The 23,512-nt window shown below is 36.1% G+C and overlaps 3 protein-coding genes and 1 long non-coding RNA gene across 6 annotated transcripts; 3 read left to right on the forward strand and 1 right to left on the reverse strand.

Moving 5' to 3' along the window:
* Positions 1-2,166: 2,166 nt before the first annotated feature.
* Positions 2,167-3,128, reverse strand: LOC121266905. The gene is made up of 3 exons (XR_005940935.1): positions 2,922-3,128; positions 2,756-2,816; positions 2,167-2,675 (listed from the first exon to the last, which is right to left on the reverse strand). It is a non-coding gene; the product is annotated as an uncharacterized LOC121266905 (long non-coding RNA).
* Positions 3,129-8,245: 5,117 nt separating this feature from the next.
* LOC121267996 (sodium/calcium exchanger NCL2-like) lies at positions 8,246-11,053 on the forward strand. The gene is made up of 2 exons (XM_041172092.1): positions 8,246-8,649; positions 10,836-11,053. The coding sequence occupies exons 1-2, from the start codon at positions 8,277-8,279 to the stop codon at positions 11,051-11,053; spliced, it is 591 nt and encodes a 196-aa protein (XP_041028026.1). The 5' UTR covers positions 8,246-8,276.
* Positions 11,054-11,302: 249 nt separating this feature from the next.
* On the forward strand, positions 11,303-13,287 carry LOC121266906 (sodium/calcium exchanger NCL2-like). The gene is made up of 5 exons (XM_041170757.1): positions 11,303-11,519; positions 11,705-11,826; positions 12,100-12,367; positions 12,522-12,824; positions 12,939-13,287. Exons 1-5 carry the CDS (start codon positions 11,325-11,327, stop codon positions 13,185-13,187), a joined length of 1,137 nt encoding a protein of 378 aa, XP_041026691.1. The 5' UTR covers positions 11,303-11,324; the 3' UTR covers positions 13,188-13,287.
* A 1,061-nt stretch (positions 13,288-14,348) lies between these two features.
* On the forward strand, positions 14,349-18,761 carry LOC121268505 (protein IQ-DOMAIN 1-like). 3 transcript variants are annotated; one of them, XM_041172819.1, is made up of 6 exons: positions 14,349-14,500; positions 14,951-15,063; positions 15,618-15,785; positions 17,292-17,519; positions 17,901-18,014; positions 18,103-18,761. In XM_041172819.1, exons 2-6 carry the CDS (start codon positions 14,989-14,991, stop codon positions 18,454-18,456), a joined length of 939 nt encoding a protein of 312 aa, XP_041028753.1. In that variant the 5' UTR covers positions 14,349-14,500; positions 14,951-14,988; the 3' UTR covers positions 18,457-18,761. The 3 variants fall into 3 exon arrangements, with proteins under 3 accessions (XP_041028753.1, XP_041028754.1, XP_041028755.1); XM_041172820.1 differs by lacking the exon at positions 14,349-14,500 and adding an exon at positions 14,528-14,668; XM_041172821.1 differs by lacking the exon at positions 14,349-14,500 and adding an exon at positions 14,545-14,569.
* The last annotated feature ends 4,751 nt before the right edge of the window (positions 18,762-23,512 follow it).

Consider the following 23,512-nt stretch of genomic DNA (forward strand, 5'->3'; position numbering starts at 1 on the left):
GCATGTCAAGCCGAGTTCACAGTCTCACATTTTCTTTCATACCTGGCTTTACAGTGCCATTCCCAAAGTTTCCAAAAGATAATGGAAGGGAGGAGACCAAAGATAATCCAAACCTGAGTATATTTTCCAGCACGACGAAACCAAAAGTTCACTTGCTCCTGCCGTGTACAAAACAAACCCATGCACACCTTCCTGAACCAAGGCTAGGCGCCATATATTTCTAGCAATATCACATGTACAAAACACATGATTAAGATCCTTAATATGACTCGAAGAGCAACAATTACATTTGGATGTCATAGGAATACCAGCTTTTTTAATCTTGGCATCCACACTCAGACAATTGTTAGTAGCTTTCCACATCATAATAGAGATTTTCTTAGAAAAGTTACTATGCCAGATCCAATTGGCCCAAGGTAAAGGAGGTGCCCACCAAATAAGAACACCTTAGCCCTCCTTACATCCAAATGTTAGTAGCTTTCCACATTATAATAGAGATTTTCTTAAGAAGGTTACTATGACAGATCCTAATACAATCACAAGCACTTTTAGTAGTAAACTTCTCATCACATTCCTTATTCCAAATAAGAACATCTTGGCCCTCCTTACACTTAGCCAAAAAAATATACAACTCCTCAGCTTTTTGAGGGCCCACCAACCTCTCCAAACGCTAAGTATCCCATCTATTCTCAAGTCGACACTCTTTAATCTTAATCAAATGATAGTCTAACAGCCGATACTGGTCTTTTAAAAGGCCACCCTCCTCCCGGTTGTCGTACCAGAAAAAAATATTACCCTCACGCACTAACCATTTTGAGTTAGCTAAGACATCTGGGATATAGTTAACAATAGACTTCCAAAACCTAGTACCTTTATTAGACTCCAGTAAGGATAAATGGTTACCTCTAACGTACTTGCTTCTAAAATAATCCGCCCACAAAGAGTTACCCGAGATCAAGCGCCAAGCAAGTTTCATATGTAAGGCTCGTTGGATGTCCCCAAAATCCCGAATGCCCAAACCGCTTTCTCCCATAGGTTTACAAATGTTAGTCCATGCCACCCATTTCCTTTTACCTTTTCCTTCAGATTCTCCTCAAAAGAAGGAACTCAGGAGTCTGTTGAGCGACTTTTTTTTTTTTAAGTAGAGGACAATACCCCAAGTTTATTAATTGCCCTCACTTTTGGTGAAGAAAAATCGTGGTTACAAAAACTCAACACCTGGGGGTTACAAATAATAAAAAAAACCCAAACTCAGGCATCAAAATAACTAGTAACCATAAAACCACAATACAATATATTCCAAAATGACTACTACAAATCAACAAAAAATATAAACAACCTACAAAACAAAGTTAGTTCACACAAAACAATAAAATGAAAACCAAAGACCAATAAAATAGACAAAGCTAAAATCGAAAATGTGGTAAACTCAGTTGATCAATCCAAACAATACCCTTCAAAAGATGAGGCAAATTCCGATCATCCTCATAATAAACATCTTGTCCATTCTCTCCCTGACGGGCCATAAAATCTGTAGCTTGATTACCCTCACGAAATTGATGTAAAACCAAAACATTAAGCCCCTCAAGATCCTTTTGCAACTCTTCCCAAAAATTTCATAAATATCAAATAGTACACTTACCACCTCTGAGCCAATCCACCACCTTAATAATAATGTTTACACAATTAAGTTTTTTGCAAAGAGCAATATCTTCTCTAACAGCCTTCAATTCAACTTCATTATTAGTAGTAATCATAAAATAAGCCAAAAAAGCCCCCTTAACTCTCCCCAAGTCATCCCTGATCACACCACCTCCACCACTACTCCCTGGATTACCATGACATCTACCATAAAATTTTAATTTAAACCACCCCGCAGGTGGTTTTTGCCACACCACCAGTTTATGATGCCTAACAGAAACTTGCTCCACCTGAGTGTCTAGAGATAAAAGAAAGAGTTAATCTTCTAGCCGGTTCATCCATTATTATCCAAATAACAGCCCTCCAATGAGCGAGTGCCAAGTAGGCTTCTCAACTTAACTCCCATGTGACCGCACATCAGGAGATCACGCACAGTCTAGCCCATCATCCCCTGTCCATCCTCTCGCACGAAAACACACCAGAAACCTCACTTCCCCCCTATCCATGACCCTCATCGTCTAAACAATTAATAGCTCCACTCAATCCTTGACTTATTCCATAAACGACCACCACCCCAAATACAAAACTCCAAGCATCTCAGAGGCAAGCATTTTAAACCAACGGATTAGAATGCAAAAACAACCACAAAAATCCCTTTAAGACTCTTTTTCCCTCTCAGTATCACCAGAGGCTTCTTCGAGAATCTCGTCCTCCACCATTATTCACTTCTTCTGATACAGACTTTGAGAAAGCAACAAAAATGCAGTGCACGAATCAATGTCTCATGATCTGGAAATATCAAAGCGATCGTGTTTCCTCAAGAAAAATAGAAATTCCTGAAGTTAGTTGTGTTTTCGACACCATATTTCTTGAAAAACAAGAAGTCAATAGCCACCCAGTTCGACAAAACAACATTTACTTAAATGGACAACACCAGAGAAGATTGAAAATAAAATAAGATCTCTGATCTGAGTTCTGTTTCCTGAACTGGGCTTCTTCAAACCGATGGAAATTCTTGAGGCAAGAGAAGGAGCCTACAAAACCAAACCAAAGAAAAAGGTTAAATTTCAGATGAAGATTTTGGTGAAGAAATGAGTCTTTATAAGCTCATCACCATCAGATCTATCTGGTACTTTTCTTCCTTGTGATCCTCAGCCACAGAGATCATTGAATTCCTGCACAACATTCCCAAAAAAATAAAAAATAAAAATCAAATATCAATTCACAGCTTTACAAGCTCTCGACAGAAAAGTTCAAAAATAAAAATCTAAAATGCTCACGTTTTTGTCACTTTCGCATCGTCGTAATTATCATCCAATTTGAGCACAGACGATTTTCCTTCTTGGTGGAGGTCCAAAGAGACGGGCTTGAGAGCTCGGAGACGAAGATGAAAAGAGGAAGAGAGCTCGGAGAACAACGATTTTTGCCTCTTGCTTGTTGTGATTCTGTGCAGTGAGATCTAACTATTTTATTATGTTTTTTCCTACGTGTCATCGTCTCAATGGAGGTCTACTCTCCCACCTTTAACAGCCCGACTGTCCCGCAGCATTTCTCTGAAAGAAATTGCTCCTCAGCGAGGGACAACTTCCCTGCCTTTTTAATGCCACTCGCCAATTTCCTAAGCCAGAATTTAATGGCAAACCAAATACTTTGAGCATTCTGCAATTGTCCCTCCATTCTCGCCTTACACCTACGATGCCAAAGTTTCTACGTAATTAGACATGGCACCATACCCATTAAAAACCCTTTAAGAGACAACTTTTTCGTACAAGCAAACCAAGACGAAACACGTGCCCACCAAGTGGAAGTCTGCATACATGAAACACCAAAAGCTATACTAGCAAGTTCCCAAACTTGTCTCCCCAGATCTCCCGAACAGAGCACATGATCTAAAGTTTCACACTGTTTCCTTTTACAATAGTCGCAACTAGATGCAAGAGAAATCCCTTTATGTTGCACTCGATCATCAACGGCAAGGCATTTAAATCTAACTTTCCAAGTACAAATAGAAATCCTTTTAGGGATACTGTTATGTCATATCCAATCCATCCACAGAGCAGGCTCACCCTTAACACAAACGATCTCCCAAGCACTAGAAGAAGAGAAATTACCATCAATATTGGGCTTCCAAATAAAAGTATCCTCCCCCTCCTTACCAGTCGCAACATTGGAAGCAATATAAGCTGCCATATCCTTCACAACCATATCCACCAACATGTCAAAATTCTAATTGTTATTCAACCAACAACCCTAAATTTTAAGAGCAGGATTATGGATAGTATCCACCATATCCGAAAGAGGCCCTGATGCTAACCAGCGATCATACCAGAAAGAAGAATTCCCACCTCGAACCAACACTTTAGCATTATCACAAACCTTTGGTAAAACATAAATCATAGACCTCCAGAAATTTAAGCCCATGGGAATTGCAGTAGACACATGTTTCCTCTTTAAATATTTAGCACAAAAAAAAGGTCCATAAATTATCCACCGAAAGGAGACGCCAAGCCATTTTCATATGAAGAGCACGTTGGACCTCTTTTAAATCTCTTATGCCCAAACCTCCCTCACTAGTGGGTTTACAAATCTTACTCCAAGCTCTTCATTTAGTTCTAGGCGTACCATCAACGTTTCCCCAAAAGAAATTCGACAATATGGAATTAATTTTTGAATAATAACCATTAGGACATTCATCACAGCAAGAGTGTGGATCGCCATAGAAGATAACACATGTCGCAATAAAATAAGATGCCCCCCTTGCGAGAGTAAATTGAGCTTCCAACCAGCCACTTTTTTCCAAACTTTTTCCACAAAGGATTCAAGAATTCTAGCCGTCATTCTACTTGAAACCAAAGGCACCCCCAAATAAGTTAAAGGAAACTGACCAACCTTAAAACCCGTAACTCTCACCAACCTACGCACTCTAGACACATTAATAAACTTTGAAGGAAAGAAAGCTGATTTTTCCTTACTCATTAATTAATCAAACAAATTCTCATAAATCTCCATCGTCTCCATAAGCCTTTTCACTGAGCTCATACTACAATTGAAAAAAATAAGAGATCATCAGCATATAATAAGTGAGAAATAAAAGGAGCTCCCACAGGATGATAGAACCCTTTAATACGCCCATCATCGAAAATTTTCCACAAAAGCCTAGTCAAAACCTCCTCCATTAAAATAAACAAATAAGGAGACAAATTATCTCTCTGATGCAACCCACGAGAAGGTTTAAAAAAATCTTTATAAGTCTCATGCATCATCACCGAAAACCAAGGAGATTGAATACATTCCCTCACCAATCTACAAAAATGATCCGAGAAACCAAAACCATCCAGAACCTTCAAAAGAAAGCCCCAATCCACCCGATCAAAGGCCTTAGCCATATCAATTTTTACCATAATGTTCCCCCCACTGATTTTCCTGTGAAGAGAATGAACCATTTCTTGAGCTAGAGTAATATTTTCAAAAATGGGGAGGCAAAAAAGCTTCATGTTCCATAGAAATCAAATTAGGTAGAATCCACGTCAACCGTTTAACAATGATCTTAGAGAAAATCTTATAAGCCACCGAACAAAGACTAATAGGACGGAATTTCTCAAAACTAGTAGGGTCCTGCTTTAGGTCTCCTATCTTTTTATTAAATTCATGAACAAGTCGTTGAAGTTCAAGAATCTTCTCATTAAGTTTTCCACTTCACGAGCTTTGGTCTATAGTCGTCGGGAAAATGAGACAATCGAGAATGAGTATCGTATATCGAGACTCATCAATTCGTAGATGGCATCGTCATCTAACCTGTTAGTCAGATCAGTCTCATGCTGCATCACGGCACCCATGGTAGATACATAGATAACTGGTGACCGAGATACAGAATAACCCACATAGGGAGCAAGAGATTGTTGGAGGATGATTGATGCGCCATTAGAGAAAAGGCTTAAAGAGTGTGAATGCAGATGAATTACAAAGAGTGGGAAGCGAGAACAGGACAAGCATTTCAATTCTTCATGACTTACCTAATCAAAATTACAAGGTATGCTACATGCATATTTTATTTAGCTAAGCCAACGGGAATAACTGCAGATTGTCCCTAGGTTTCTCATAAACGCTAAGCCTCTGCGGTTAACCGTTGTTGTTCATGACTTTGCAATTGTACCCCCTCTCGTTCTAGCTCATCTAGGCATGGTTGCATGTCTTGAGCATACTAGTTCACATATTTCCTCAACTCCCTTTTTTGTGTCTTAATATTTTATTCTTTCTATGTTTGTTAGTAAGCCTTTGTTGCAACTCTGTTATTTGATTTCTAAGTTGATCAACATCACCCACTCTTACCAGTAATCTCTGAGACATTGTTGTGATAGCAACGGCATATTGAGCACTGAGTAGTCTTATCCCTGCAACAACCTCAACATCTGTTTTGCTAGCAAAATGCATCTCTGCTCCGATCATAGTGTGTACAGACTCGACAAAGAAAACTAATGGTTGAGGCATTGTTGGTTCCTAATTCAAATCAGAAATATTATTAGAAAATTGTTGCTCGGTCATTCTATCACTCTTGATATCAGAAAGCTAGGTCAAGCTAGGTCAGTAGGCAATGTGAGAGTTTTGCCCTGTGTTTATTCGAATGGAGATTTCAGACTTACAAAGAGAAATCCAGAGCTTTCCGAAGCTCTGCAAGTGCTATTCCAGGCCAACGGCTTTGCATCAGTGGTGGAGTTATGGCTGGAGCTGAGAAGGAAAGAACCGGAACTTTAGCCTGGTTTCCAACCGTGGCTACAAGAGCTGCTTCCTCCCATTTGTTCATGCCAACAATTACTTCGATTTTCTTTTCCTTAATGAGCTCTCCAGCTGCACAAAAATCAAGAAATTCAATAAATAAGGAACGGAGATAAAAAAAAAATTCCTCAATTTTATAATTTGAAAACCTATCATGTTCATCCTTATGATCATCAGCAGCAGCATCATAAAATAAAAAACAGACCAGCAGAAGCTATTTGAAAGGGTTCTCTGCCAGGGTCCTGAAAATAGAGAGACAGCTTGTGAGTCTTTGAATGGTGGTTGTAGTTTTCGGCGTAAATTTGCATGGCTGTTCTCTCTTCTTTCCCGATCCGGGAACTGACATCGATGATTGCACCGATCTTCGTTGCTTTCTTTGTATCGGCAGCGTCACCTCCATCAGAGAGTAAGAGAAGAAAGAAGACGAGTATGGGAAAAAGGTCGCAAAATTTGAATACTAGGCTACTGGAAACGAGAGGAAAAGCCATTTAATTTTAGGAGTTATAACTGATAATTCAGTTTGCGGGGCAATAAATATCTACCATGTCCGAGACAAAGACACGCAACTGCTACTGCTAGGAATGTCCAAATGTCAGCGTGGAATTTGGTATGTGAGCTCGGTATATTTGACTTGACCAGATCTGGTATCAAAAGGGATAATTTTCTCTCCTAGATTCTATTTAAACCTTAGGTTCCATTGACTTGGAAATATGTCGGACGTGATTTGTGAATGTCAGAGGCTTTGCATCTTGCTGGGCAGTTTTCGGTGATAAAAATGTAGGCCTTAAATGTTTCGGGCTTTTCGTTGTGTGCTGTTTGTAACTGAAGACCATGGATAACGCGGTCCGGATACATAGGCATTCCTTTGGGTCGTAAAGGGCGGCCTTGTTCCCCTGCTTTTATACATTTTCTTTTTCCAGAAGATCAAAGCCCAAGGAAGAACACATTTTTTATACCACTACAAGACAACTTCAAGCCTCCAAAGTCAAATGTCCAACCACTCTGGCTAATTACGTTGAAATCACTTCACTAATTTCAAAATTTTAAACTAATGGTAGAGATATATTTAATAATTTAAATTTTGTCTAAACATACAACCTCATTAAGTGAACCCAACAAGTAATATTATATTTAATTAAATAGAATAGAGTACTATAAATTAGTCAGAATTTGAAAACAAAATATTTTCTATGATATTTTGTGAAATTACCATTTATCTTAAAAATTTAAATTGATGAAAAGAGATTGATTTAATTATTTATTTTTTGTCTTATTTTATCACCTATCCTAAGAAAATAAATTCCCATATCCGACATATCCGACTGTTTCCGTGGAAAAATGCTCATGATTCATCTTCTCTAAGATCTCGTTTGTTTTCACAACTATTTTTATCTCATCTCATCTAATCATTATAACTTTTTTAAATTTTCACACAAAATAAAATAAACAATTCAACTTTTTTCAAATCCTAAAACAAAAATAATTTTAAAAAAATATATTCTAATAATATTTTATTCAATTTTCAACTCTCATCTCAACTTATTTCATCTTATCTCATCTTATCTGTAAAAACAAACAAGGCCTTAAGACCGTTAGCTCGGTCCAATTCAACATGTGTCTGGTCTCAATATTTTATCTATAATTAATTATTAGATCGTGTTGCTTGTAATAATCTACAATCTGAGTATGTCAACTTCCTAGTTTTCCGTTGTTTTCCTATTTAAAATTAAGACAATAATTAGGAACAGGAAGAAAAGTCAGGACTGCACCGATTAATTACAATTTGGGTGGCGGTACTGCTGATAAAACCCATCTTGGGCATGCCATTTTAGCCATATGTGCGAAGAAGTATCTTCAAGAGAATGTCAAGAGTCTCTCTTATCATTCTCTTAGGTCTTCTAATTATAAGCCATTCAGGAAATAGCCATTCATTCAGAGAGAAATCCAAACTTGTATCTGATGGCATAGACAAAACAAGCCAGAATTCTGCAGTCCTTGAAAGCGATGTCACAGCAACAACAGTGACATGCGAGCCCATCTATGGATTCTTGCCTTGCGCAACATCGGTTTGGGGTCAGCTCTTCATGATCATTATATACGAGTTATTGCTGTCCCTTGCAGGGAATTATGTTTCCAGTGGCTCTGAACTTTTCTTCCAACTGTTTGGAACTGGAATCTTTGGTGCTAGCCTGTTCCAAATTCTTGGCACAATCCCCCAAGTGGGTTTGGTGCTCGGTAAGTATCTTACTAACAAGCTGTCTCTCTCCTCTCCACATAAAGTGGATTCTTTTCTCCTATAAAATTCTGCAGATGGGACTTCATTTTTCCTTGTTCATTTCATTGTCAGGTAATAGTATCCTATATATAATGATACTAATTACATGATTTTCAATATCATTAAACAGAAATTAGAAATGAAAGTCTTATTTATGAAAGAGATTACTACTGCCAAGTTCTTTTGCCTTGCAATATATATCAAAATTTTAATGGGCATTCTCTGATATATGAGAGAAACTAAAAAGAATGGGCATGGCTTCTTTCCTCCTCTCAAGATTGAATATTCCCATGCATTACGAAAGCAAAAGTTGAATATTATTATTTCTTCGTTTCTTTAATATTCTTGATCATACGTTTTGTATGAACTTTAGGTTGATTATAAAGAAAGAAGATATAACTTTCGTTTAGATAGTGAAATGAGATGAGATGGTTTTAGATAAAAGTTAAATAAAATATTATTTTTTAATATTATTATTATTATTTTGATATTTAAAACAAATTAAATTGTTGATTATATTTTATGTAAAAATTTAAAAAAAATTTAATGATAAAATGAAATAAAATAATACTGTTTTTATATTGCTATAATCTTTTAAGATGTAATTAAGATAACTAGCTACCAGCTTAACTTATTTTAAAAACGGAACTCAACTAGTACTTTATTTATGTTTCTAATTGTTTTGTATCTTTTTGTCTACCTGCCCTCTCCCAGCTGGCACAGTGGCGGATGCAAAGACTCTTTCTTTCTACTCTTCTTTCTTTCTTTAATAAACTAAAAGGAGTGCCTTAGCATTTCCGCATTCCTCAGTTTTAGTACTACGTCTGTCCCCACATCATTGCTAACTATTAACAGGTTGGATTGGCTCCAGGACTGCTATCCATGCATATTTCTTCCTTTGTTTTTGGATTTGACTAATACTAGAAATAAGTTTTAAATAGATAAATTTTATGTAAATTTTTTATAAAAATATGAGTCCTATTAAAAAAAATTTTTTTTCTTTTACATTTTTTGATAATAGAATCTATTTTTTTACAAAAGATCTACACGGGACTTATCTATTAAGACTTGTACAAATCATCTCTCTTCAAATTTTGCCTATTTCTTCCTCTTCCTGTTCCTGTGTTATCCATGTATACTTCACGTTCCTGAGTACTTGTAATTAATTAAGTAATTAGTATGATATGGATCTCAATTCCCTGGATTCAAATCCATATACTCGGGCGGAATAATGCTGTAGTAGCCCCCAAAAATTTTAAAAACTAGTCATATATATTATATAATTTTAATTTTAAGTATAAATATTTTTAAAATATTTAAGATTGCCTCCCCAACATTCAAACACACATTATATCACTCAAATATCTTTAAGTTCATTAATATAATAGTCTTGATTTGACATCTCTATTTCTCTTTATTTGACTTTGGTGTGCATTGTGCGATTTGTTTAGTTTTATATCAATGAAATCATATAAGTTTTTCTTTTTTTTTTGAACTTACATATATAGTTACACATTTTTTTTTTCATTTTGGTCATTCTCGACTTCATTAAATTTCTTGTCTATCACTTGTACATAATCTTCCTTTACAACTTTTGAGATGTTTTTAACCACATATTAATCAGTTAACTAGCTAGAAGTTTCAAGAGAGTTTATTTAATAGTTAAAAGAAATTTGAAAGATTCTTGCATATGAGAGGTAGCAAATTTATCTAGCTAAATGATTGATGAGACGTTTCTAGAGAGGTAGATCAGAGTATGTCCAGAATTTATTTTCTTTTGTGAAGAATTTATTAGTTATTCACATGCTTTTTTTTTGTTCACTTATTAATAATAATACAATTATACAATAAAAAATCTAAGGACTTTTATATTATTAAATATTTTTTTAAGTTTATTCTTAATCTATAAATTTTTCTTAAAGTTTAGAAAAATATGAGTAAATCGAGAAAAATTGTATAACTTTATGACGTATGATTATTTTTTTATATAGTCACGGGTAAAAAGTACATATTATTTATGCTGACACATACTGCACACTTTGCCGATCGCCCCCCAGACACTAAATCCTAGTTCCACCCCTGCATATACTTAAATTTAATTTGAGGAGTTTTTTTTGTTAATCTAATTTGAGGTCATTGCTTGAAGCCATTGGAGTGACAGGAAGTACAAGTACAATTGAAACGATAGCAACAATGGGAATGAGCTTACTAGCAGGATCAACTATCATGCTTCTTACTTTGATCTGGGCCTCTGTTTTTGCTTTCGGCAGCTATGATCTTTCACAGCCTTCAACTAATTCATCGGATGAGGAAAACGTGAAACCATTCAGTTTAACTGGTTTTCTCTTACCCTTGCGTCTTTGATTAATGAACAGACAATACTACTTTTTCATTCTAAATTTTATTATTCTAAAGAGAAATGATATTTGTAATAATAGAGTGTACAAGCGTCGCGCAATCTCATTAGAAAAAGTGAATAAATACAAAATCTACATGAAAAAAATAATTTTTAATAGTAAACCTCACTTTTTTTTAAAACGTTTGTACAGCACATTCTACGACTATACATAGCATTACTCAAATGACAAATTGCAGGATGAAGAACATCATTTCTCATGACGTATTAATGTGACTCATGCATAATGTAGGCTATGGTGTTAGCACTGATGTTGAGACCTACCACACTGCAAGAATAATGATGGTCTCTATGATCCCATTTCTCATTCTTCAACTGGCGAAAATTCTCAATTCAACTTCAGGGGCAAGAATCGTAGTCTTAGTTTCACTCATTGTTACTCTTGTTTTGCTCTTAGTGTACTGTACCTATCAGGTAACACAAAATTCCATTAATATGATTCAATGAGCATTGTTCTCCAGCAAATAGAAATGAAACCATAAAACTTTTGCTCTGATTTATCTACTTAACTCATTTGACTAATTTCATGCTTGATCTTCATTTGATACATGATTTGCATATGCTAATTTTCTCCTTGAAAATGAACAACAATGGTGCAGGTATTCCAGCCATGGATTCAGAATAGAAGATATGCATATCTGACATGCACGTATGTTCAGATAAACCTACTACCAAGTCTTCTCACTGCTGGAGGCAGACCTAATTTAACAGCTATAAGAGAGTAAGCTGTTTTTTCTTTTTCTTTTATTAAAAAAAAAGGACGGCATGCCATGTAGAGCATATCAACCTGTGAAGAAGAAGAAAAACTATACAGCGCCTAGCACTGGTAGTAGTCCTGATTTTTCAACTCTTAAGCAACCTCTCAGCATGATATCTTTTGGAATGGAAGTAGCCTCTTGATATATCCTTGAAGACCCTCTATATGCTTTACCCATCCAAAAAATCTTCAAGGGCTGAAGTTATCTCTTTGATTAGTCGCACCATACATTTGCAGGCTTTTTCAGAAAATTGACAAGAATAGAGATAACTATATTTCCGTCAAGGAACTGAGAGCATTAATCTTGGGAATACAAATAGAAGTAGGCCGTTCGAATGAGGACGAATTTGAAGCAAAGGTGATGCAGGAGTTGGACGTCTCTAGTGATGATCGTATCAATGAGACTGAATTCGTCAAAGGAATCTCAAAATGGCTTGTTCTGTCTCGTCACCCTGCTGACGAACAAGACCATGACAGGCCCAGGTTTTTTAACACAAGTTCGAAGGTAAACATTTCCCAATGGTACAGTCTAATTTAAAATGATATCGGAGTAAATTAAGTCCCCAACCCCGAATCTCTTTTCATTACTGTCAAAGATTTTTGAGATAAGTAGTGATTTAACAACTCTAATAATATTGCCTTGAAACCTTGGTTTGCAGCAATCGAGATCAGAGCAGCAGAGCCTATTGACCCAGAAAAAGGAGATCAGTACGACAACTCAAAAGACTTGGTTTAATTACGTTAAGGCAGCTCTTCTATTGCTTGTAGGAACTGCTATCTCGGTTCTGCTTGGACAGCCACTTATGCAAACTCTCCAGGAGTTCTCTAGTAATGTGAACATCCCCTCATTCATGGTGACATATGTTGTGGTGCCACTGGCTTTGAACATCAGACAGGCACTCGCAACAATTACCTCTGCCAGAGAGAAGACGGAGAAAGCTATATCCTTAACCTTTTCTGAGGTTTAGTACTTTCTCTCCCACTCAGATTAACGGCACAAATTGTTTTTGTTTCTTTTAGGTGACTTGTCTTGTACTAGTTTTTGTTTGTTTGACCATTGGAAAGGATTTTGGCAGATTTACAATGGAGTATTCATGAACAACATGATGGGATTGGTCATCTTCCTGGCTCTTGTTTACATACGAGATTTGTCGTGGGATGTCTCAGCTGAAATTCTGGTTGTTCTACTCATATGCACAGCGATGGGTCTCTTTACCAGCTTCCGCACCAAATTTCCATTTTGGACAAGTATTCTAGCATTTCTTCTCTACCCCTTGTCTCTGTTGATTATTTATGTTCTTACTGAGGTTGTTGGTTGGTCCTAAGCCACTGCTTGCTCTACTGCGCGCTTCAGAAAACTTAAACATGTATTCGTTATGTATTCGTTTAGTTATATATGTACATCCGCTACAATGCTTGCAATTATCTTCGTCAGCTGTTGCATCCAATGCAGGATACTATTGAAGAGTATGTCGTATTAATTGTATTAAACTCCTGCGCTCGATTGGGTCCCATAGGGCCATAAGGTTGGTCTGAGCCCGAGGACAGGACCAACTTCAGATCATTCTGTTTCCAGCAACTCCAACTCATACACGTGACAAAGAAAATAGTCTAATTCAAGTGTTATTATAAGTTATTTCGTAAAAATAAATTTATAAATTAATATAAATTTATATAATAGATTATGTCTATTTTATAATAAAAATTAATTTTATAATATAATATTTTATATCAATTTACGTCAATTTATAAATTTATTTTTATAAAAACTTTTTGTGACTAAAATATCTCTTCCTTAAAAATACCACATCTCACCTTGATATTATAGAAAGAGCAATTTTATATACAATACTTACATCTCATTTTTATTTCATTATATAAAATGTCATTTTTATCATCCTTAGATGATCTTTTATTTTTATAAAAAATAAATGTAAAGATTGATAGATAATTACATCTCATTATAATGGAATGAAAACGTGATGCGAGTACTTTATTAGAAACATTAACTAATAATTACCTTAAAATCTTGGAAATGATTACTTAACATTTATTTAAGAAATACACTTTTAGTTATTATTATGGTTGTGAAATGAAGCTCCAGCAGGACTTAAAATTCTCGTGTTCCATGACCATCGCGAAAGATGTGCAAAATGCCGAAATAATGAGTCCAAATACGAAAGGCAGCCCATCACCGTCAAGCTTTGTCACAGTTCGTTCTGCTGTCGCCGTAGCCTCCTTGGCTGAGCTTTGAATTAACCACCACATTCTAATCCAGAGTTGTAGTGTTCGTTGAACCTGTGATTAAGGAGGGAGAGACCGACATAACAACAAATAGGAGAGAGAGAGAGAGAGAGAGAGAGAGAGAGATTATCATTCATGTGCTGATACTTATTTTGTTGAAACATCTTTTGACGAAAAATAGAAATAAAATAAAGAAAGGAATAAAAGCTGATGTTGGGCCATGACAAATCCAGAGGACCACATTGCTCACCCACCTTTTATTCTCTTCTCAAGCATTTCTTATCCTTTACTACTACTACTACTGATATTATTGTCGTCATTACCTTTTTGCCTCAAGATCTTGAGTGCCCATTTCCCAAAAGGTTTTGTTGGACCTATTGGAGCCATTTCTCTGGTACGTCATGCTTACCCAGATACTCTCTCTGTTTTCGCTTCTGCGTTGTCTACTTCCGTTGCTGGGATGGTAAATGTGATCTGGGGATATCTAGTTGATGTTTGGGAGGGATGGGTCATGGGTGGGATCTGAAAGCTAATTGTAAGGGAATTAGAAGGACTAATGCAGGTTGTTTTGGAAATACGTTGTTATTTTCTACCGTTAGTTAGTTGGAATGTGGTTTCTTTTATGAAATTATCGATTTCTTTCTTTAAATTCTTGGTGAAGGGTATCTTTCATTTTACTATGGACTTATGCTTCCTACTCTTTCATTCAAATATGGTTAATGATGAAAATTTGAGTCTCTGAATCACTTGTATTTATTACTTGGGTTAGATGCGGGAGTCTCATACATATTTTACTGATGGCTGTCCGGTTAATGCCGATTCTAACTAAATGAATTACTTACAGGGTTATGTTAAGTCAAACACAGATTCTTAATCGCAGGGATGGGTTCGGGAGATTGGTTTAAGACGATTGTCAGCCTAAAGAAACCTAAAGATGGCAGGTCAAAACGAACGAAGGTATATAGCCCTTCAATTGCAAATCATTGTTTGACTTGGGTGAAACCAAGCTATGTATTTGCTTGATTCATATGAAGACCAAAACTGTCATTTTATCGAACTAATTATTGTTTATTCTACATCAAAAATTTATATGATGTTCCATTGATGATTTGTCATGTCTTAACAATAATTTACAACTTCTTTAGATAATTGCATTAGCCCCTTAGTAATTGTAGGCTTAGAACTGGAACCAATGAGCTTTTGTTAATACATCATATAGATTTTTTTCAAGTTGAATATCGAACTGCGTTAATAATTTCCGAGATGCAAATATAGTTTGTAAAGTTTTAGGATTGATTATCTATCTTTTCCATGATCCTGTTACTCAGTGATCCAACACATGCTGTATGGCTTAACTACCATTGGCATGATAAATGGAGGATGTTTACCTTTTCATGTTATGACCAGAATTCTCTTAACTAACCGTAGAAGTCATGAAATGCTTAATATATTGGTAGCATTGCTACTATGAACCATACTTGGTTGAAGTTTATCATGCACTTGATATCTAGGGCTCCTCAACTTCTGAAAAATCTAATGCCTTCAAATCAAAGAATCATCCACGGAAACTGTCTTCTGTGTTTGCCAATGGGGCTACCATTAGAAATCATGGGTCTCTTGGCATGCCAGTTGAGGATGTTGCTGCAACACGGATTCAGGCTGCATTTAGAGCTTACATGGTAAGTCAAGTCATAAACTGTACATACTGAATTCCTAAATATATAGATCTTGACGATTTATTGCAGCGCCACTCTTTATCTGCATTTCTTTTTTCATCTATATTTTCCCTTTTCCTTCTTGTAATGCCAATCTGCGAGCACTTCCACTGTTTGAGTTGCCTTTCTCAAGGGGAGTTGATGATTTGTATACAGCCTGTCAGCCACACATGACACATGCATGCTGCTCATTCACTATCTGTAAAAACTATATATACATGAATTATGAAATCCAATTCACATCATGTCATGAGAAGAACAAGTTTTCATTTATAGTTACTGATGAATAATGGCTGGAGATCCAAGTAAAACAAAAGGGCATCAAGTGGAGGTCTTAAAGCCTCAATAAGTACACTTGGAATAATACCGAGCAATTGCTTTGAAAACCAAATCATAATCCAGCATCTTTAATTAACGAAGAAAAATTATAAGCATTGAAAGAAAGTGGAGAAGAAGGCCTAATTGATTATTATTTGCAAAAAAATTCATATCAATTGATCAGGATAGCTTTGGCCTTGTTACGAGAGCTAAACTGGATGTCGTGCAGGAGAGAATGTAGATATTCATCCCATGAGTTTCCTAGGTACATTCTTGGCTGAATTGTAAGTATTTTGGTATCTATTTTAGCAATTGAAAGATATAAACCTCTTTTTTTAAAGTCACTTTGAGGTTGTTATGTTGTCAGTAGACAGCATTAATGTTGGTATGTTGGGGAAGATTTAAGGGCATGTGCATGTCAACTGCGATCTGCTTCTAACTAAGACTAGCACATCAGCTTTGTGTATCAAAACAAGAGCAAATAGTCCCTCTTTCTGGACATTCTCTTGATTGTCAATCAAGAGTATTTTGTTAACTGAGTGTCACCTGTTTTATGAGTGTGACATAAGCATTCCTGAAAAATGGAAAGCGCTGTGTAAGCACATTTCCGGACATTCCAGGTCATCCCAAGTTCATAATTTTAGCAGATTTTTTTTGGCCCAAAAATATGGAGCTTCTTCTTTAAGGGAACTGTTTGCAGTCAATGGATTCCTGCTATGCTATACAAGGAAACGATTCTGTTCCAGCTTTCCTTTGGACAGTTTTGCCATGTTAACTTTTTTTCTTTTTTTAAAATTGCCATGTTAACTATTTGAACCTTGAATGATTTGCTCGTACATGTTCTAGTTACAGAAGTTATAATTGATTTCTGCTGTATCATTGGTAGCAGTTCTACTTTACTAAACCTAACTTTTAAATAACACTGTCGGCAATTGGACACTACATGGTGACAGGGTCCTTTTGCATGAACATTGGGTGGCTATCTCATCAACTCCTGAAGCATTTATGGAAATAATATTAGAATAGGAACTGCATAGCCATTCATTGCCAATTGATTGGAGATATGAACTAGCATTATTTCTTTCCTTTTTTCGGTTCTTTTGTATCATGATTTGACATCGTGTCTTGCTGATTTAATATGACATCTTGCAGGCTAGGAAAAAATTACGTCGTTTGAAAGGGACAGTGAGACTACAGAGCCTGACTCGAGACTATTCTGTCAAGAGGCAAGCTACAACAACATTGACCCATCTTCACTCATGGAGCAAAATACAGTCTCAGATAAGAGCTCGTAGACTCTGTATGGTGACAGAAGGTCGACTTAGACAGAAAAAACTAGAGAATCAACTAAAACTTGAGGCAAAGCTTCATGACCTAGAGGTTAGACCACCTGATCTCAATGTGAGGAACTGCATGACATGTAATTGTCTATAATAGGGCCAAATTATCTTTGTAATTGATATCTTCTTCCTTTGAAAGGCTATGAAGTGATGACTGGGTTACTTGATTCTTGTTGAGATTATGTCCAGGGAATTTCTTATCCTTCAGAACATACCATTACCATTCTGATATTCTTGGTCCTTTCTGTCATTGGTGCTTTCTTGAATTTTTCTTCTGAAAACTGATTCAAAGCGTACATTCATTTTACTAATTGTCTAGCCCCTGGTGCCCACCAATTAATATATTTAATACAGGGATCTTTCTGAATGCAATTAACTCACTCTCTCTTCAACTCTGAGCAATAGTTCAAATGGATGACAGGTGGAATGGTGTGGTGGCTCTGAAACCATGGAGGAAATTATTGCAAGGATACATCAGAGAGAAGACGCAGCAGTTAAGCGGGAGCGCACCATGGCATATGCCTTTTCTCATCAGGTTTGTTGTTCTCAATGAAGAAAAAGTAATTCTCACTACTTTGCATCACAAGGCGGATTGAGATGAATTCAAATCTCATGATTTGCAGTGGAGGGCCAACTCCGGTCAGAATCATGGGCTGGGGAGTTACGAACTTAGTAAAACTAATTGGGGTTGGAGCTGGTTGGAACGCTGGATTGCTGCTCACCCATGGGAAAGCCGTGTCCCTTCCAAGACTATTACCCCAAAGAAATTCCAGAGTAGGCAGTCCAGCAAAGTTGGTGGAAATCTAAATCCATTGACACCAAAAAAAGATGTTTCAGTCAAACCTCCTTTGGCCAATGGTAAGGGAACTACAAAGGCCCGTAGATTGTCTTACCCTACTGCTGAAAAACCAGCTGCACTTCAAGGAGGCATTAAAACTGAGGAGTCAGACAATAAGAAAGAACAGTCGGTGGCTTAGTGCCAAGCTAATGATGGAAATAGAAAATTGTCTATTGGATTTTCCAGGTAGAAATGTTGAAATGTGAATGAAAAGCAAATTTGCTATTTATGTGTTCATATCTGATTTTGTGTATGGGGGAGTTGCTTGGAAGCAGTTCATTTTGCCCGCAGTATAGAATAATTCAAAAGACCTGGTTATGGAACTCACCTAGTCATTGTTTCCTCTGTCCTTATATTTGTTATTTTCTTTCTTTCTTTCCCTATAACGTGTAGAATGAAAGAAAGACAATATATTATTGATAGTATAGATATTTGTTGGTGATCTTTCATAGAATGTTTGGGGAGGCTATTATTTCTATTTTTCACTCTCTCCTGATCATATGTTTGTTTTTTGCCAGCGTGCTGAGATGAGTAAAGCAGCATGCAGGCCTTAAATTTTGAGCAAGAAGGGAAACACCATAGGGCTACTCATTCCCATTACAGGCAATAAAACTCTATTTATGTAATTCTTGCAATCTTGAGTATATTGCTATGGTAATTATGTTGTTTGATATGAACATGTAATTCCCATGTTCGAGACAAGAGTGGGTGCACTGACTGAGGTGGGATGTATCACAAAACCTGGATATTCAAGTATAAGTTAAATCGCAGGTTTTCATGCGGAGGATTGTTAAATTGCTCTCAAAGTCTGTCCTTTTGCTGTTAATCTTTCCTTGTCGGCGTTGTACCTGGCCTCGTTTGTTTTTACAGATCAGATGAGATGAGATGAGATGAATTGGGATTAAAGTTAAAAGTTGAATAAAATATTATTAGAATATATTTTTTTAATATTATTTTTATTTTAAAATTTAAAAATGTTGAATTGCTTATTTTATTTTGTGTAAAAATTTAAAAAAATTGTAATGATTAGATGAGATTAGTTTAGAGGAATTGTAAAAACAAACGAAACTCTACTTTGGTCAAAGAGAATAAAAGGGATCAAATACAATGGTAATTACACGTGCTCTCAAATCAGATTAGGGTTGTGCCGTCCTAACCAAGTAATCCTAAAGACTTGTTTAGACACTAAAAATTTTTCAAAATATACATAAATAATAATGAAATAATTTGTTAATAAAAATAAAATGGTTTAAATTAAAAAATTTTATTGAGTCTTGAAAAATGAGAGAAAAAGTTGAATAAAAATATAATAAAATTAAAAATTGACTGAATATAATTTTTAATATTATTTTTGTTTTGAAATTTTAAAAAATATGTAATATTTTTATATTTTGTTTGAAAGTTTGAAAAAATTGTAATAATTAAATAATGATTAGATAAAAAAAAGTTGAATATTAAAAATTAAAAAATATTTTATATTTAAAAGATATTTAAAAATAAAATATACGAGAATACCTCAAAATTAAAAATACTTCGTTATCCAAATTAGCCCTAATATTTCCTAAAGATCTATGACAACAAGATTCTCATCTCACTTTCTCGGTTGGCTTCTTAGACAAATCTTGGTAAAACCCTCCTTATTATACCCAAACTGTACCAAAGCTAAAACTTGTTTCCACTGTGTTTTATTTGAAGGGATAGACATGGACTCTTGTCGAATAAAATCTCAAATAAACCAGCGGGAAAAGTATATTTCTTGAGCGGAATCATTCTCCTTGCCATTAATATAGAAAACATGGTCAAGACTTGAGTAGCTGTAAAAGGGAATTAATGTAGTTCGGTACGTGTTTTGCGCACGTGTATATATATATATATATATATATATATAAAAGGTTGCGTAAATAATGTTGTTTTCATCAGATCAATAATTGTACCTATTGTCCTTTCTTTTTTAGGGTGTTATTGACCAATTTGGCCCTATCTATCCTCATCAACTCCCCGTTCCAACTTCTAGAGGAATGCTTGAGCATTAGCTTAATTTGGATGTTATCTTTAAAATTTTATAAAAAGTAGATATTTTTCATAATTTTAAAATCTCTATATCTATAATTTTATATTATATTAATTATTAAATTCATCAAAATAATAGTATATATTTTTTTTTAATAATAAAATTTTTAAATTATTTTTTTTCATATTTTACAATTACACTATCTAAAGAAAGCCCAACGATTAATAATCAAAGATTAAATGGAAGATATTCCAGATAGCATTGGTAACTTTTTTACTGGCATGGAATTAGCTTGGAGCATTGGATTTTTTAGCTAATAATATTATATTATATTATATTATTATAACAAATAAAAATTCATGTAACTATAACCCTATAATATTAATCCTATACAAACCTAATTGGGTTATGTAACACCCCGTATTTTAGTGTATTTTTTTTAATTGAAAGATTATTTGTTATTAATTTAAAATTTATTCTCTTGTTTTAAAATTGTTGGATTTTTAGTTGTGTTATTTTTATGATTTTTAATTTACGAAAATTATTTTTGAAGTTCTTTCTCTAAATTAATTATTTTTATACGTTTAAATTTCTTCTCAAATTAAATTAACTTGTTGTGGGGTTTAATTATTTATTTTCACTTTAATCACTGCGTTTGAATTATTTTATTTTACTTGCTGTGTTAAAATCGTCTCCGTTGGATCATTTTTGTGACCCAAATTATGAAGATTGGACCTCATTTCTTTTCCCTCCATTTTTCTTCCTCTCCTTTTCTTTTCTTTTCTTTTCTTTTCTTTCTTTTCTTTTTTTTCTTCTTCCTTATTTCTCCCCTCCCCCGTGCGCGCGCCCCTCTCTCTCCCCGGGCGTCCGTCACCTTTACCCAGACCGCGGCCGTCGCGCCGTCGCGCCGCCGTGAGCGACACCGCCCGGCCGACCAGCTCCCCCTCCCTCCGGCGACCTCACCCCCCAAATCCCAACCCCTACCTCGCTACCGGTAGCCCGCACGCACCCCATGAAGCCGCGGGCCACTTTCACGCCAGCGCCGCCGTGAGCCAGCGGTGGCCTTCACCGCCCACCCCTTTGTGTTCCCCTGCCGCCGGCAACCTCACCTCCATCCGCGCCGCAGTTAACCACCAGTAGCCCTTCAAAGCCGCGGCCACCATTTGTTCCAGCACCGTCTTCGCACCACTTCCGGCCACCATCTCTTCACCACATCATCCTCGACTTCCTAGCAACCCAATGGACCCAACCTCACCTCCGATCTGTCACCGGTGAAGCCCCACCATCAATATTTCCGTTTTGAGTATTTTTGCACTACAACTGCCTATTGCGCCGCCACCCACGGCCAACCACCACCACCACTAGCTTCACCGACATCCCTAAGCCCTACCCTATCAATCTGGGGTCTTCGTTTGCACCCGTTCAAAAGTGGGTCTTTGAGACCCTCGGCCACAGTGCATTTGGTACTGTTTTGTTGCTGCGTTGTCGCTTCGTACAACTCCGTGATCTTTCAAAAATTATATTATAGCATTGTAAGTATTTTTTCCAAAAAACTTTTGATATTTAAATGTATTTCTGCGCTAATTCATATTTACTGTGAATTTATTGGTTGTGCCGGACTGAGTCCGATGAGTAAGGGGATCGGTTGGATTGGATGATGGAGTTGTTTATGTGAGATTGGTTTATGCTAGGAAATTTGCTGGCTGTTTCGGGTTTAAATATTGGTGTTTTGAGTTTGACGTCGGTCATGGTGAATATTGATGATTTTTAGGAAGTGATGATATATTTTTGGATTATTGGTTTGATGTATTGGAAATGTTTAGAAGGGTTTGTTAAGGCCTTTTTAACATCTAGAAGTGTTGAGATATTTTTTCCTGTTGTGGAGTGTGAACGGAGAGAGAGTAGTGTGTAGTGTCGTCCTGATTAAATTGTTAGTAATTGTTTGGGACTGCGAACTGTAGGAATAAGTGTGAGTTACTGGAATTTGAGTTGGCATTGGTTTTGATGCTTGTATTGGACAATATTGAGATTGGTATAGAATATTTTGGGTCGAAGTGTGGGCTGTCCGGATTATTATTTGGCTGATTGAGTTTGATTAAACTTACTGAATTATGGTCTAGAAATTGGGTATTAAGTTGTCTAAGACCAATTTTGTGTTGTTGGACTTTAATATTTAGTTTATATTATTTTTATGAATAGGTGACGAGACGGATAGAGACCGTATTCAAGTCATAGATAATGCGCTGCAGGAGTCAGGTAAGCGGGGTTCCTATGCTAGGCCTTACACGAATTATTTGAGACTGAGGTTGATTTTCTGAAAACCTTGCATATTTTTGTGGTGAAATGAGAACTTTGGAAAAATAAAACCAACCTCGGTCGTTTATTTGCATACTCATGAAATTTGTACGAACAAGAGAAAAATATGTTCTGACATGCATTGTGTAGACATGAGCTAAATTCTGTCATGTGATTTCTGAAATCTGAAAAATGAGCGATATTGAGTATATGAAAAGTTGTGCATTTATTTGAAAAGATGTGCTAGCTTTTGTGTTCAGTGTGTGTAAACTGTCTGATTCTGTTTTGATACTCTGTATTATTTTGATATAACATCTGAAAACCTTTGGCATGGTGTACTGGTTTTCGTATCTGACTCTGTCTCTGCTTTGCTCTGCTCTGCTCTGTTATGCTCTGCTCTGTTTGGGTTGGTACCAACTTCTCTGTCTCTGAGTGCACCCACTTTGAAAACAAAGTGGTTTTATTGTGGTCTTTCCTGTGTGCACACTCGTGGCTCCGAGAAGAATAAAGGAAAGATTTCACCTCTGTCTCTGCCTGGTTTGGCCACCGGGGTTAGCACAACCCTACCACGGGGGTGAAACATGGTCTCTGCTCTGTTTGATGCTCTGTTTTGATCTGATGATGATACTCAGTTTATGTTATGCCAAAGCACTATGAGTTTTACTTGTCTTAAAATCATCGCTCTGTTACTTTTGAAAATATGTTCTGTTCTGCATGATAACTCTGGAAAATATTTTGTTCTGCATGCTCTACTTTATAAATGCTCATGTTTACACGCTAGCATATGATTTCTGCTTACTGAGTTGTTGATAACTCACCCCCTATCTTCATAATATTTTCAGATGATGTGGAAAGTCCAACTGAGGACCTGGTTTAGATTGGTGAGCAT

The sequence above is a fragment of the Juglans microcarpa x Juglans regia genome, chromosome 5S (genome assembly GCF_004785595.1).
Source record: "Juglans microcarpa x Juglans regia isolate MS1-56 chromosome 5S, Jm3101_v1.0, whole genome shotgun sequence".
Taxonomy (NCBI): Eukaryota; Viridiplantae; Streptophyta; class Magnoliopsida; order Fagales; family Juglandaceae; genus Juglans; species Juglans microcarpa x Juglans regia.

Excerpts from the sequence above, each read along its gene's own strand:
- LOC121267996 (XM_041172092.1), top strand. The coding sequence starts at position 8,277 with ATGTCAAGAGTCTCTCTTATCATTCTCTTAGGTCTTCTAATTATAAGC. Across the intron at positions 8,650-10,835 it reads CCAAGTGGGTTTGGTGCTCG|CCATTGGAGTGACAGGAAGT; the intron begins GTAAGTATCTTA and ends CATTGCTTGAAG.
- LOC121266906 (XM_041170757.1), top strand. The coding sequence starts at position 11,325 with ATGCATAATGTAGGCTATGGTGTTAGCACTGATGTTGAGACCTACCAC. Across the intron at positions 11,827-12,099 it reads AATTTAACAGCTATAAGAGA|GCTTTTTCAGAAAATTGACA; the intron begins GTAAGCTGTTTT and ends ATACATTTGCAG. Across the intron at positions 12,825-12,938 it reads TATCCTTAACCTTTTCTGAG|ATTTACAATGGAGTATTCAT; the intron begins GTTTAGTACTTT and ends GGATTTTGGCAG.
- LOC121268505 (XM_041172819.1), top strand. The coding sequence starts at position 14,989 with ATGGGTTCGGGAGATTGGTTTAAGACGATTGTCAGCCTAAAGAAACCT. Across the intron at positions 15,064-15,617 it reads GCAGGTCAAAACGAACGAAG|GGCTCCTCAACTTCTGAAAA; the intron begins GTATATAGCCCT and ends CTTGATATCTAG. Across the intron at positions 17,520-17,900 it reads CAAAGCTTCATGACCTAGAG|GTGGAATGGTGTGGTGGCTC; the intron begins GTTAGACCACCT and ends AATGGATGACAG.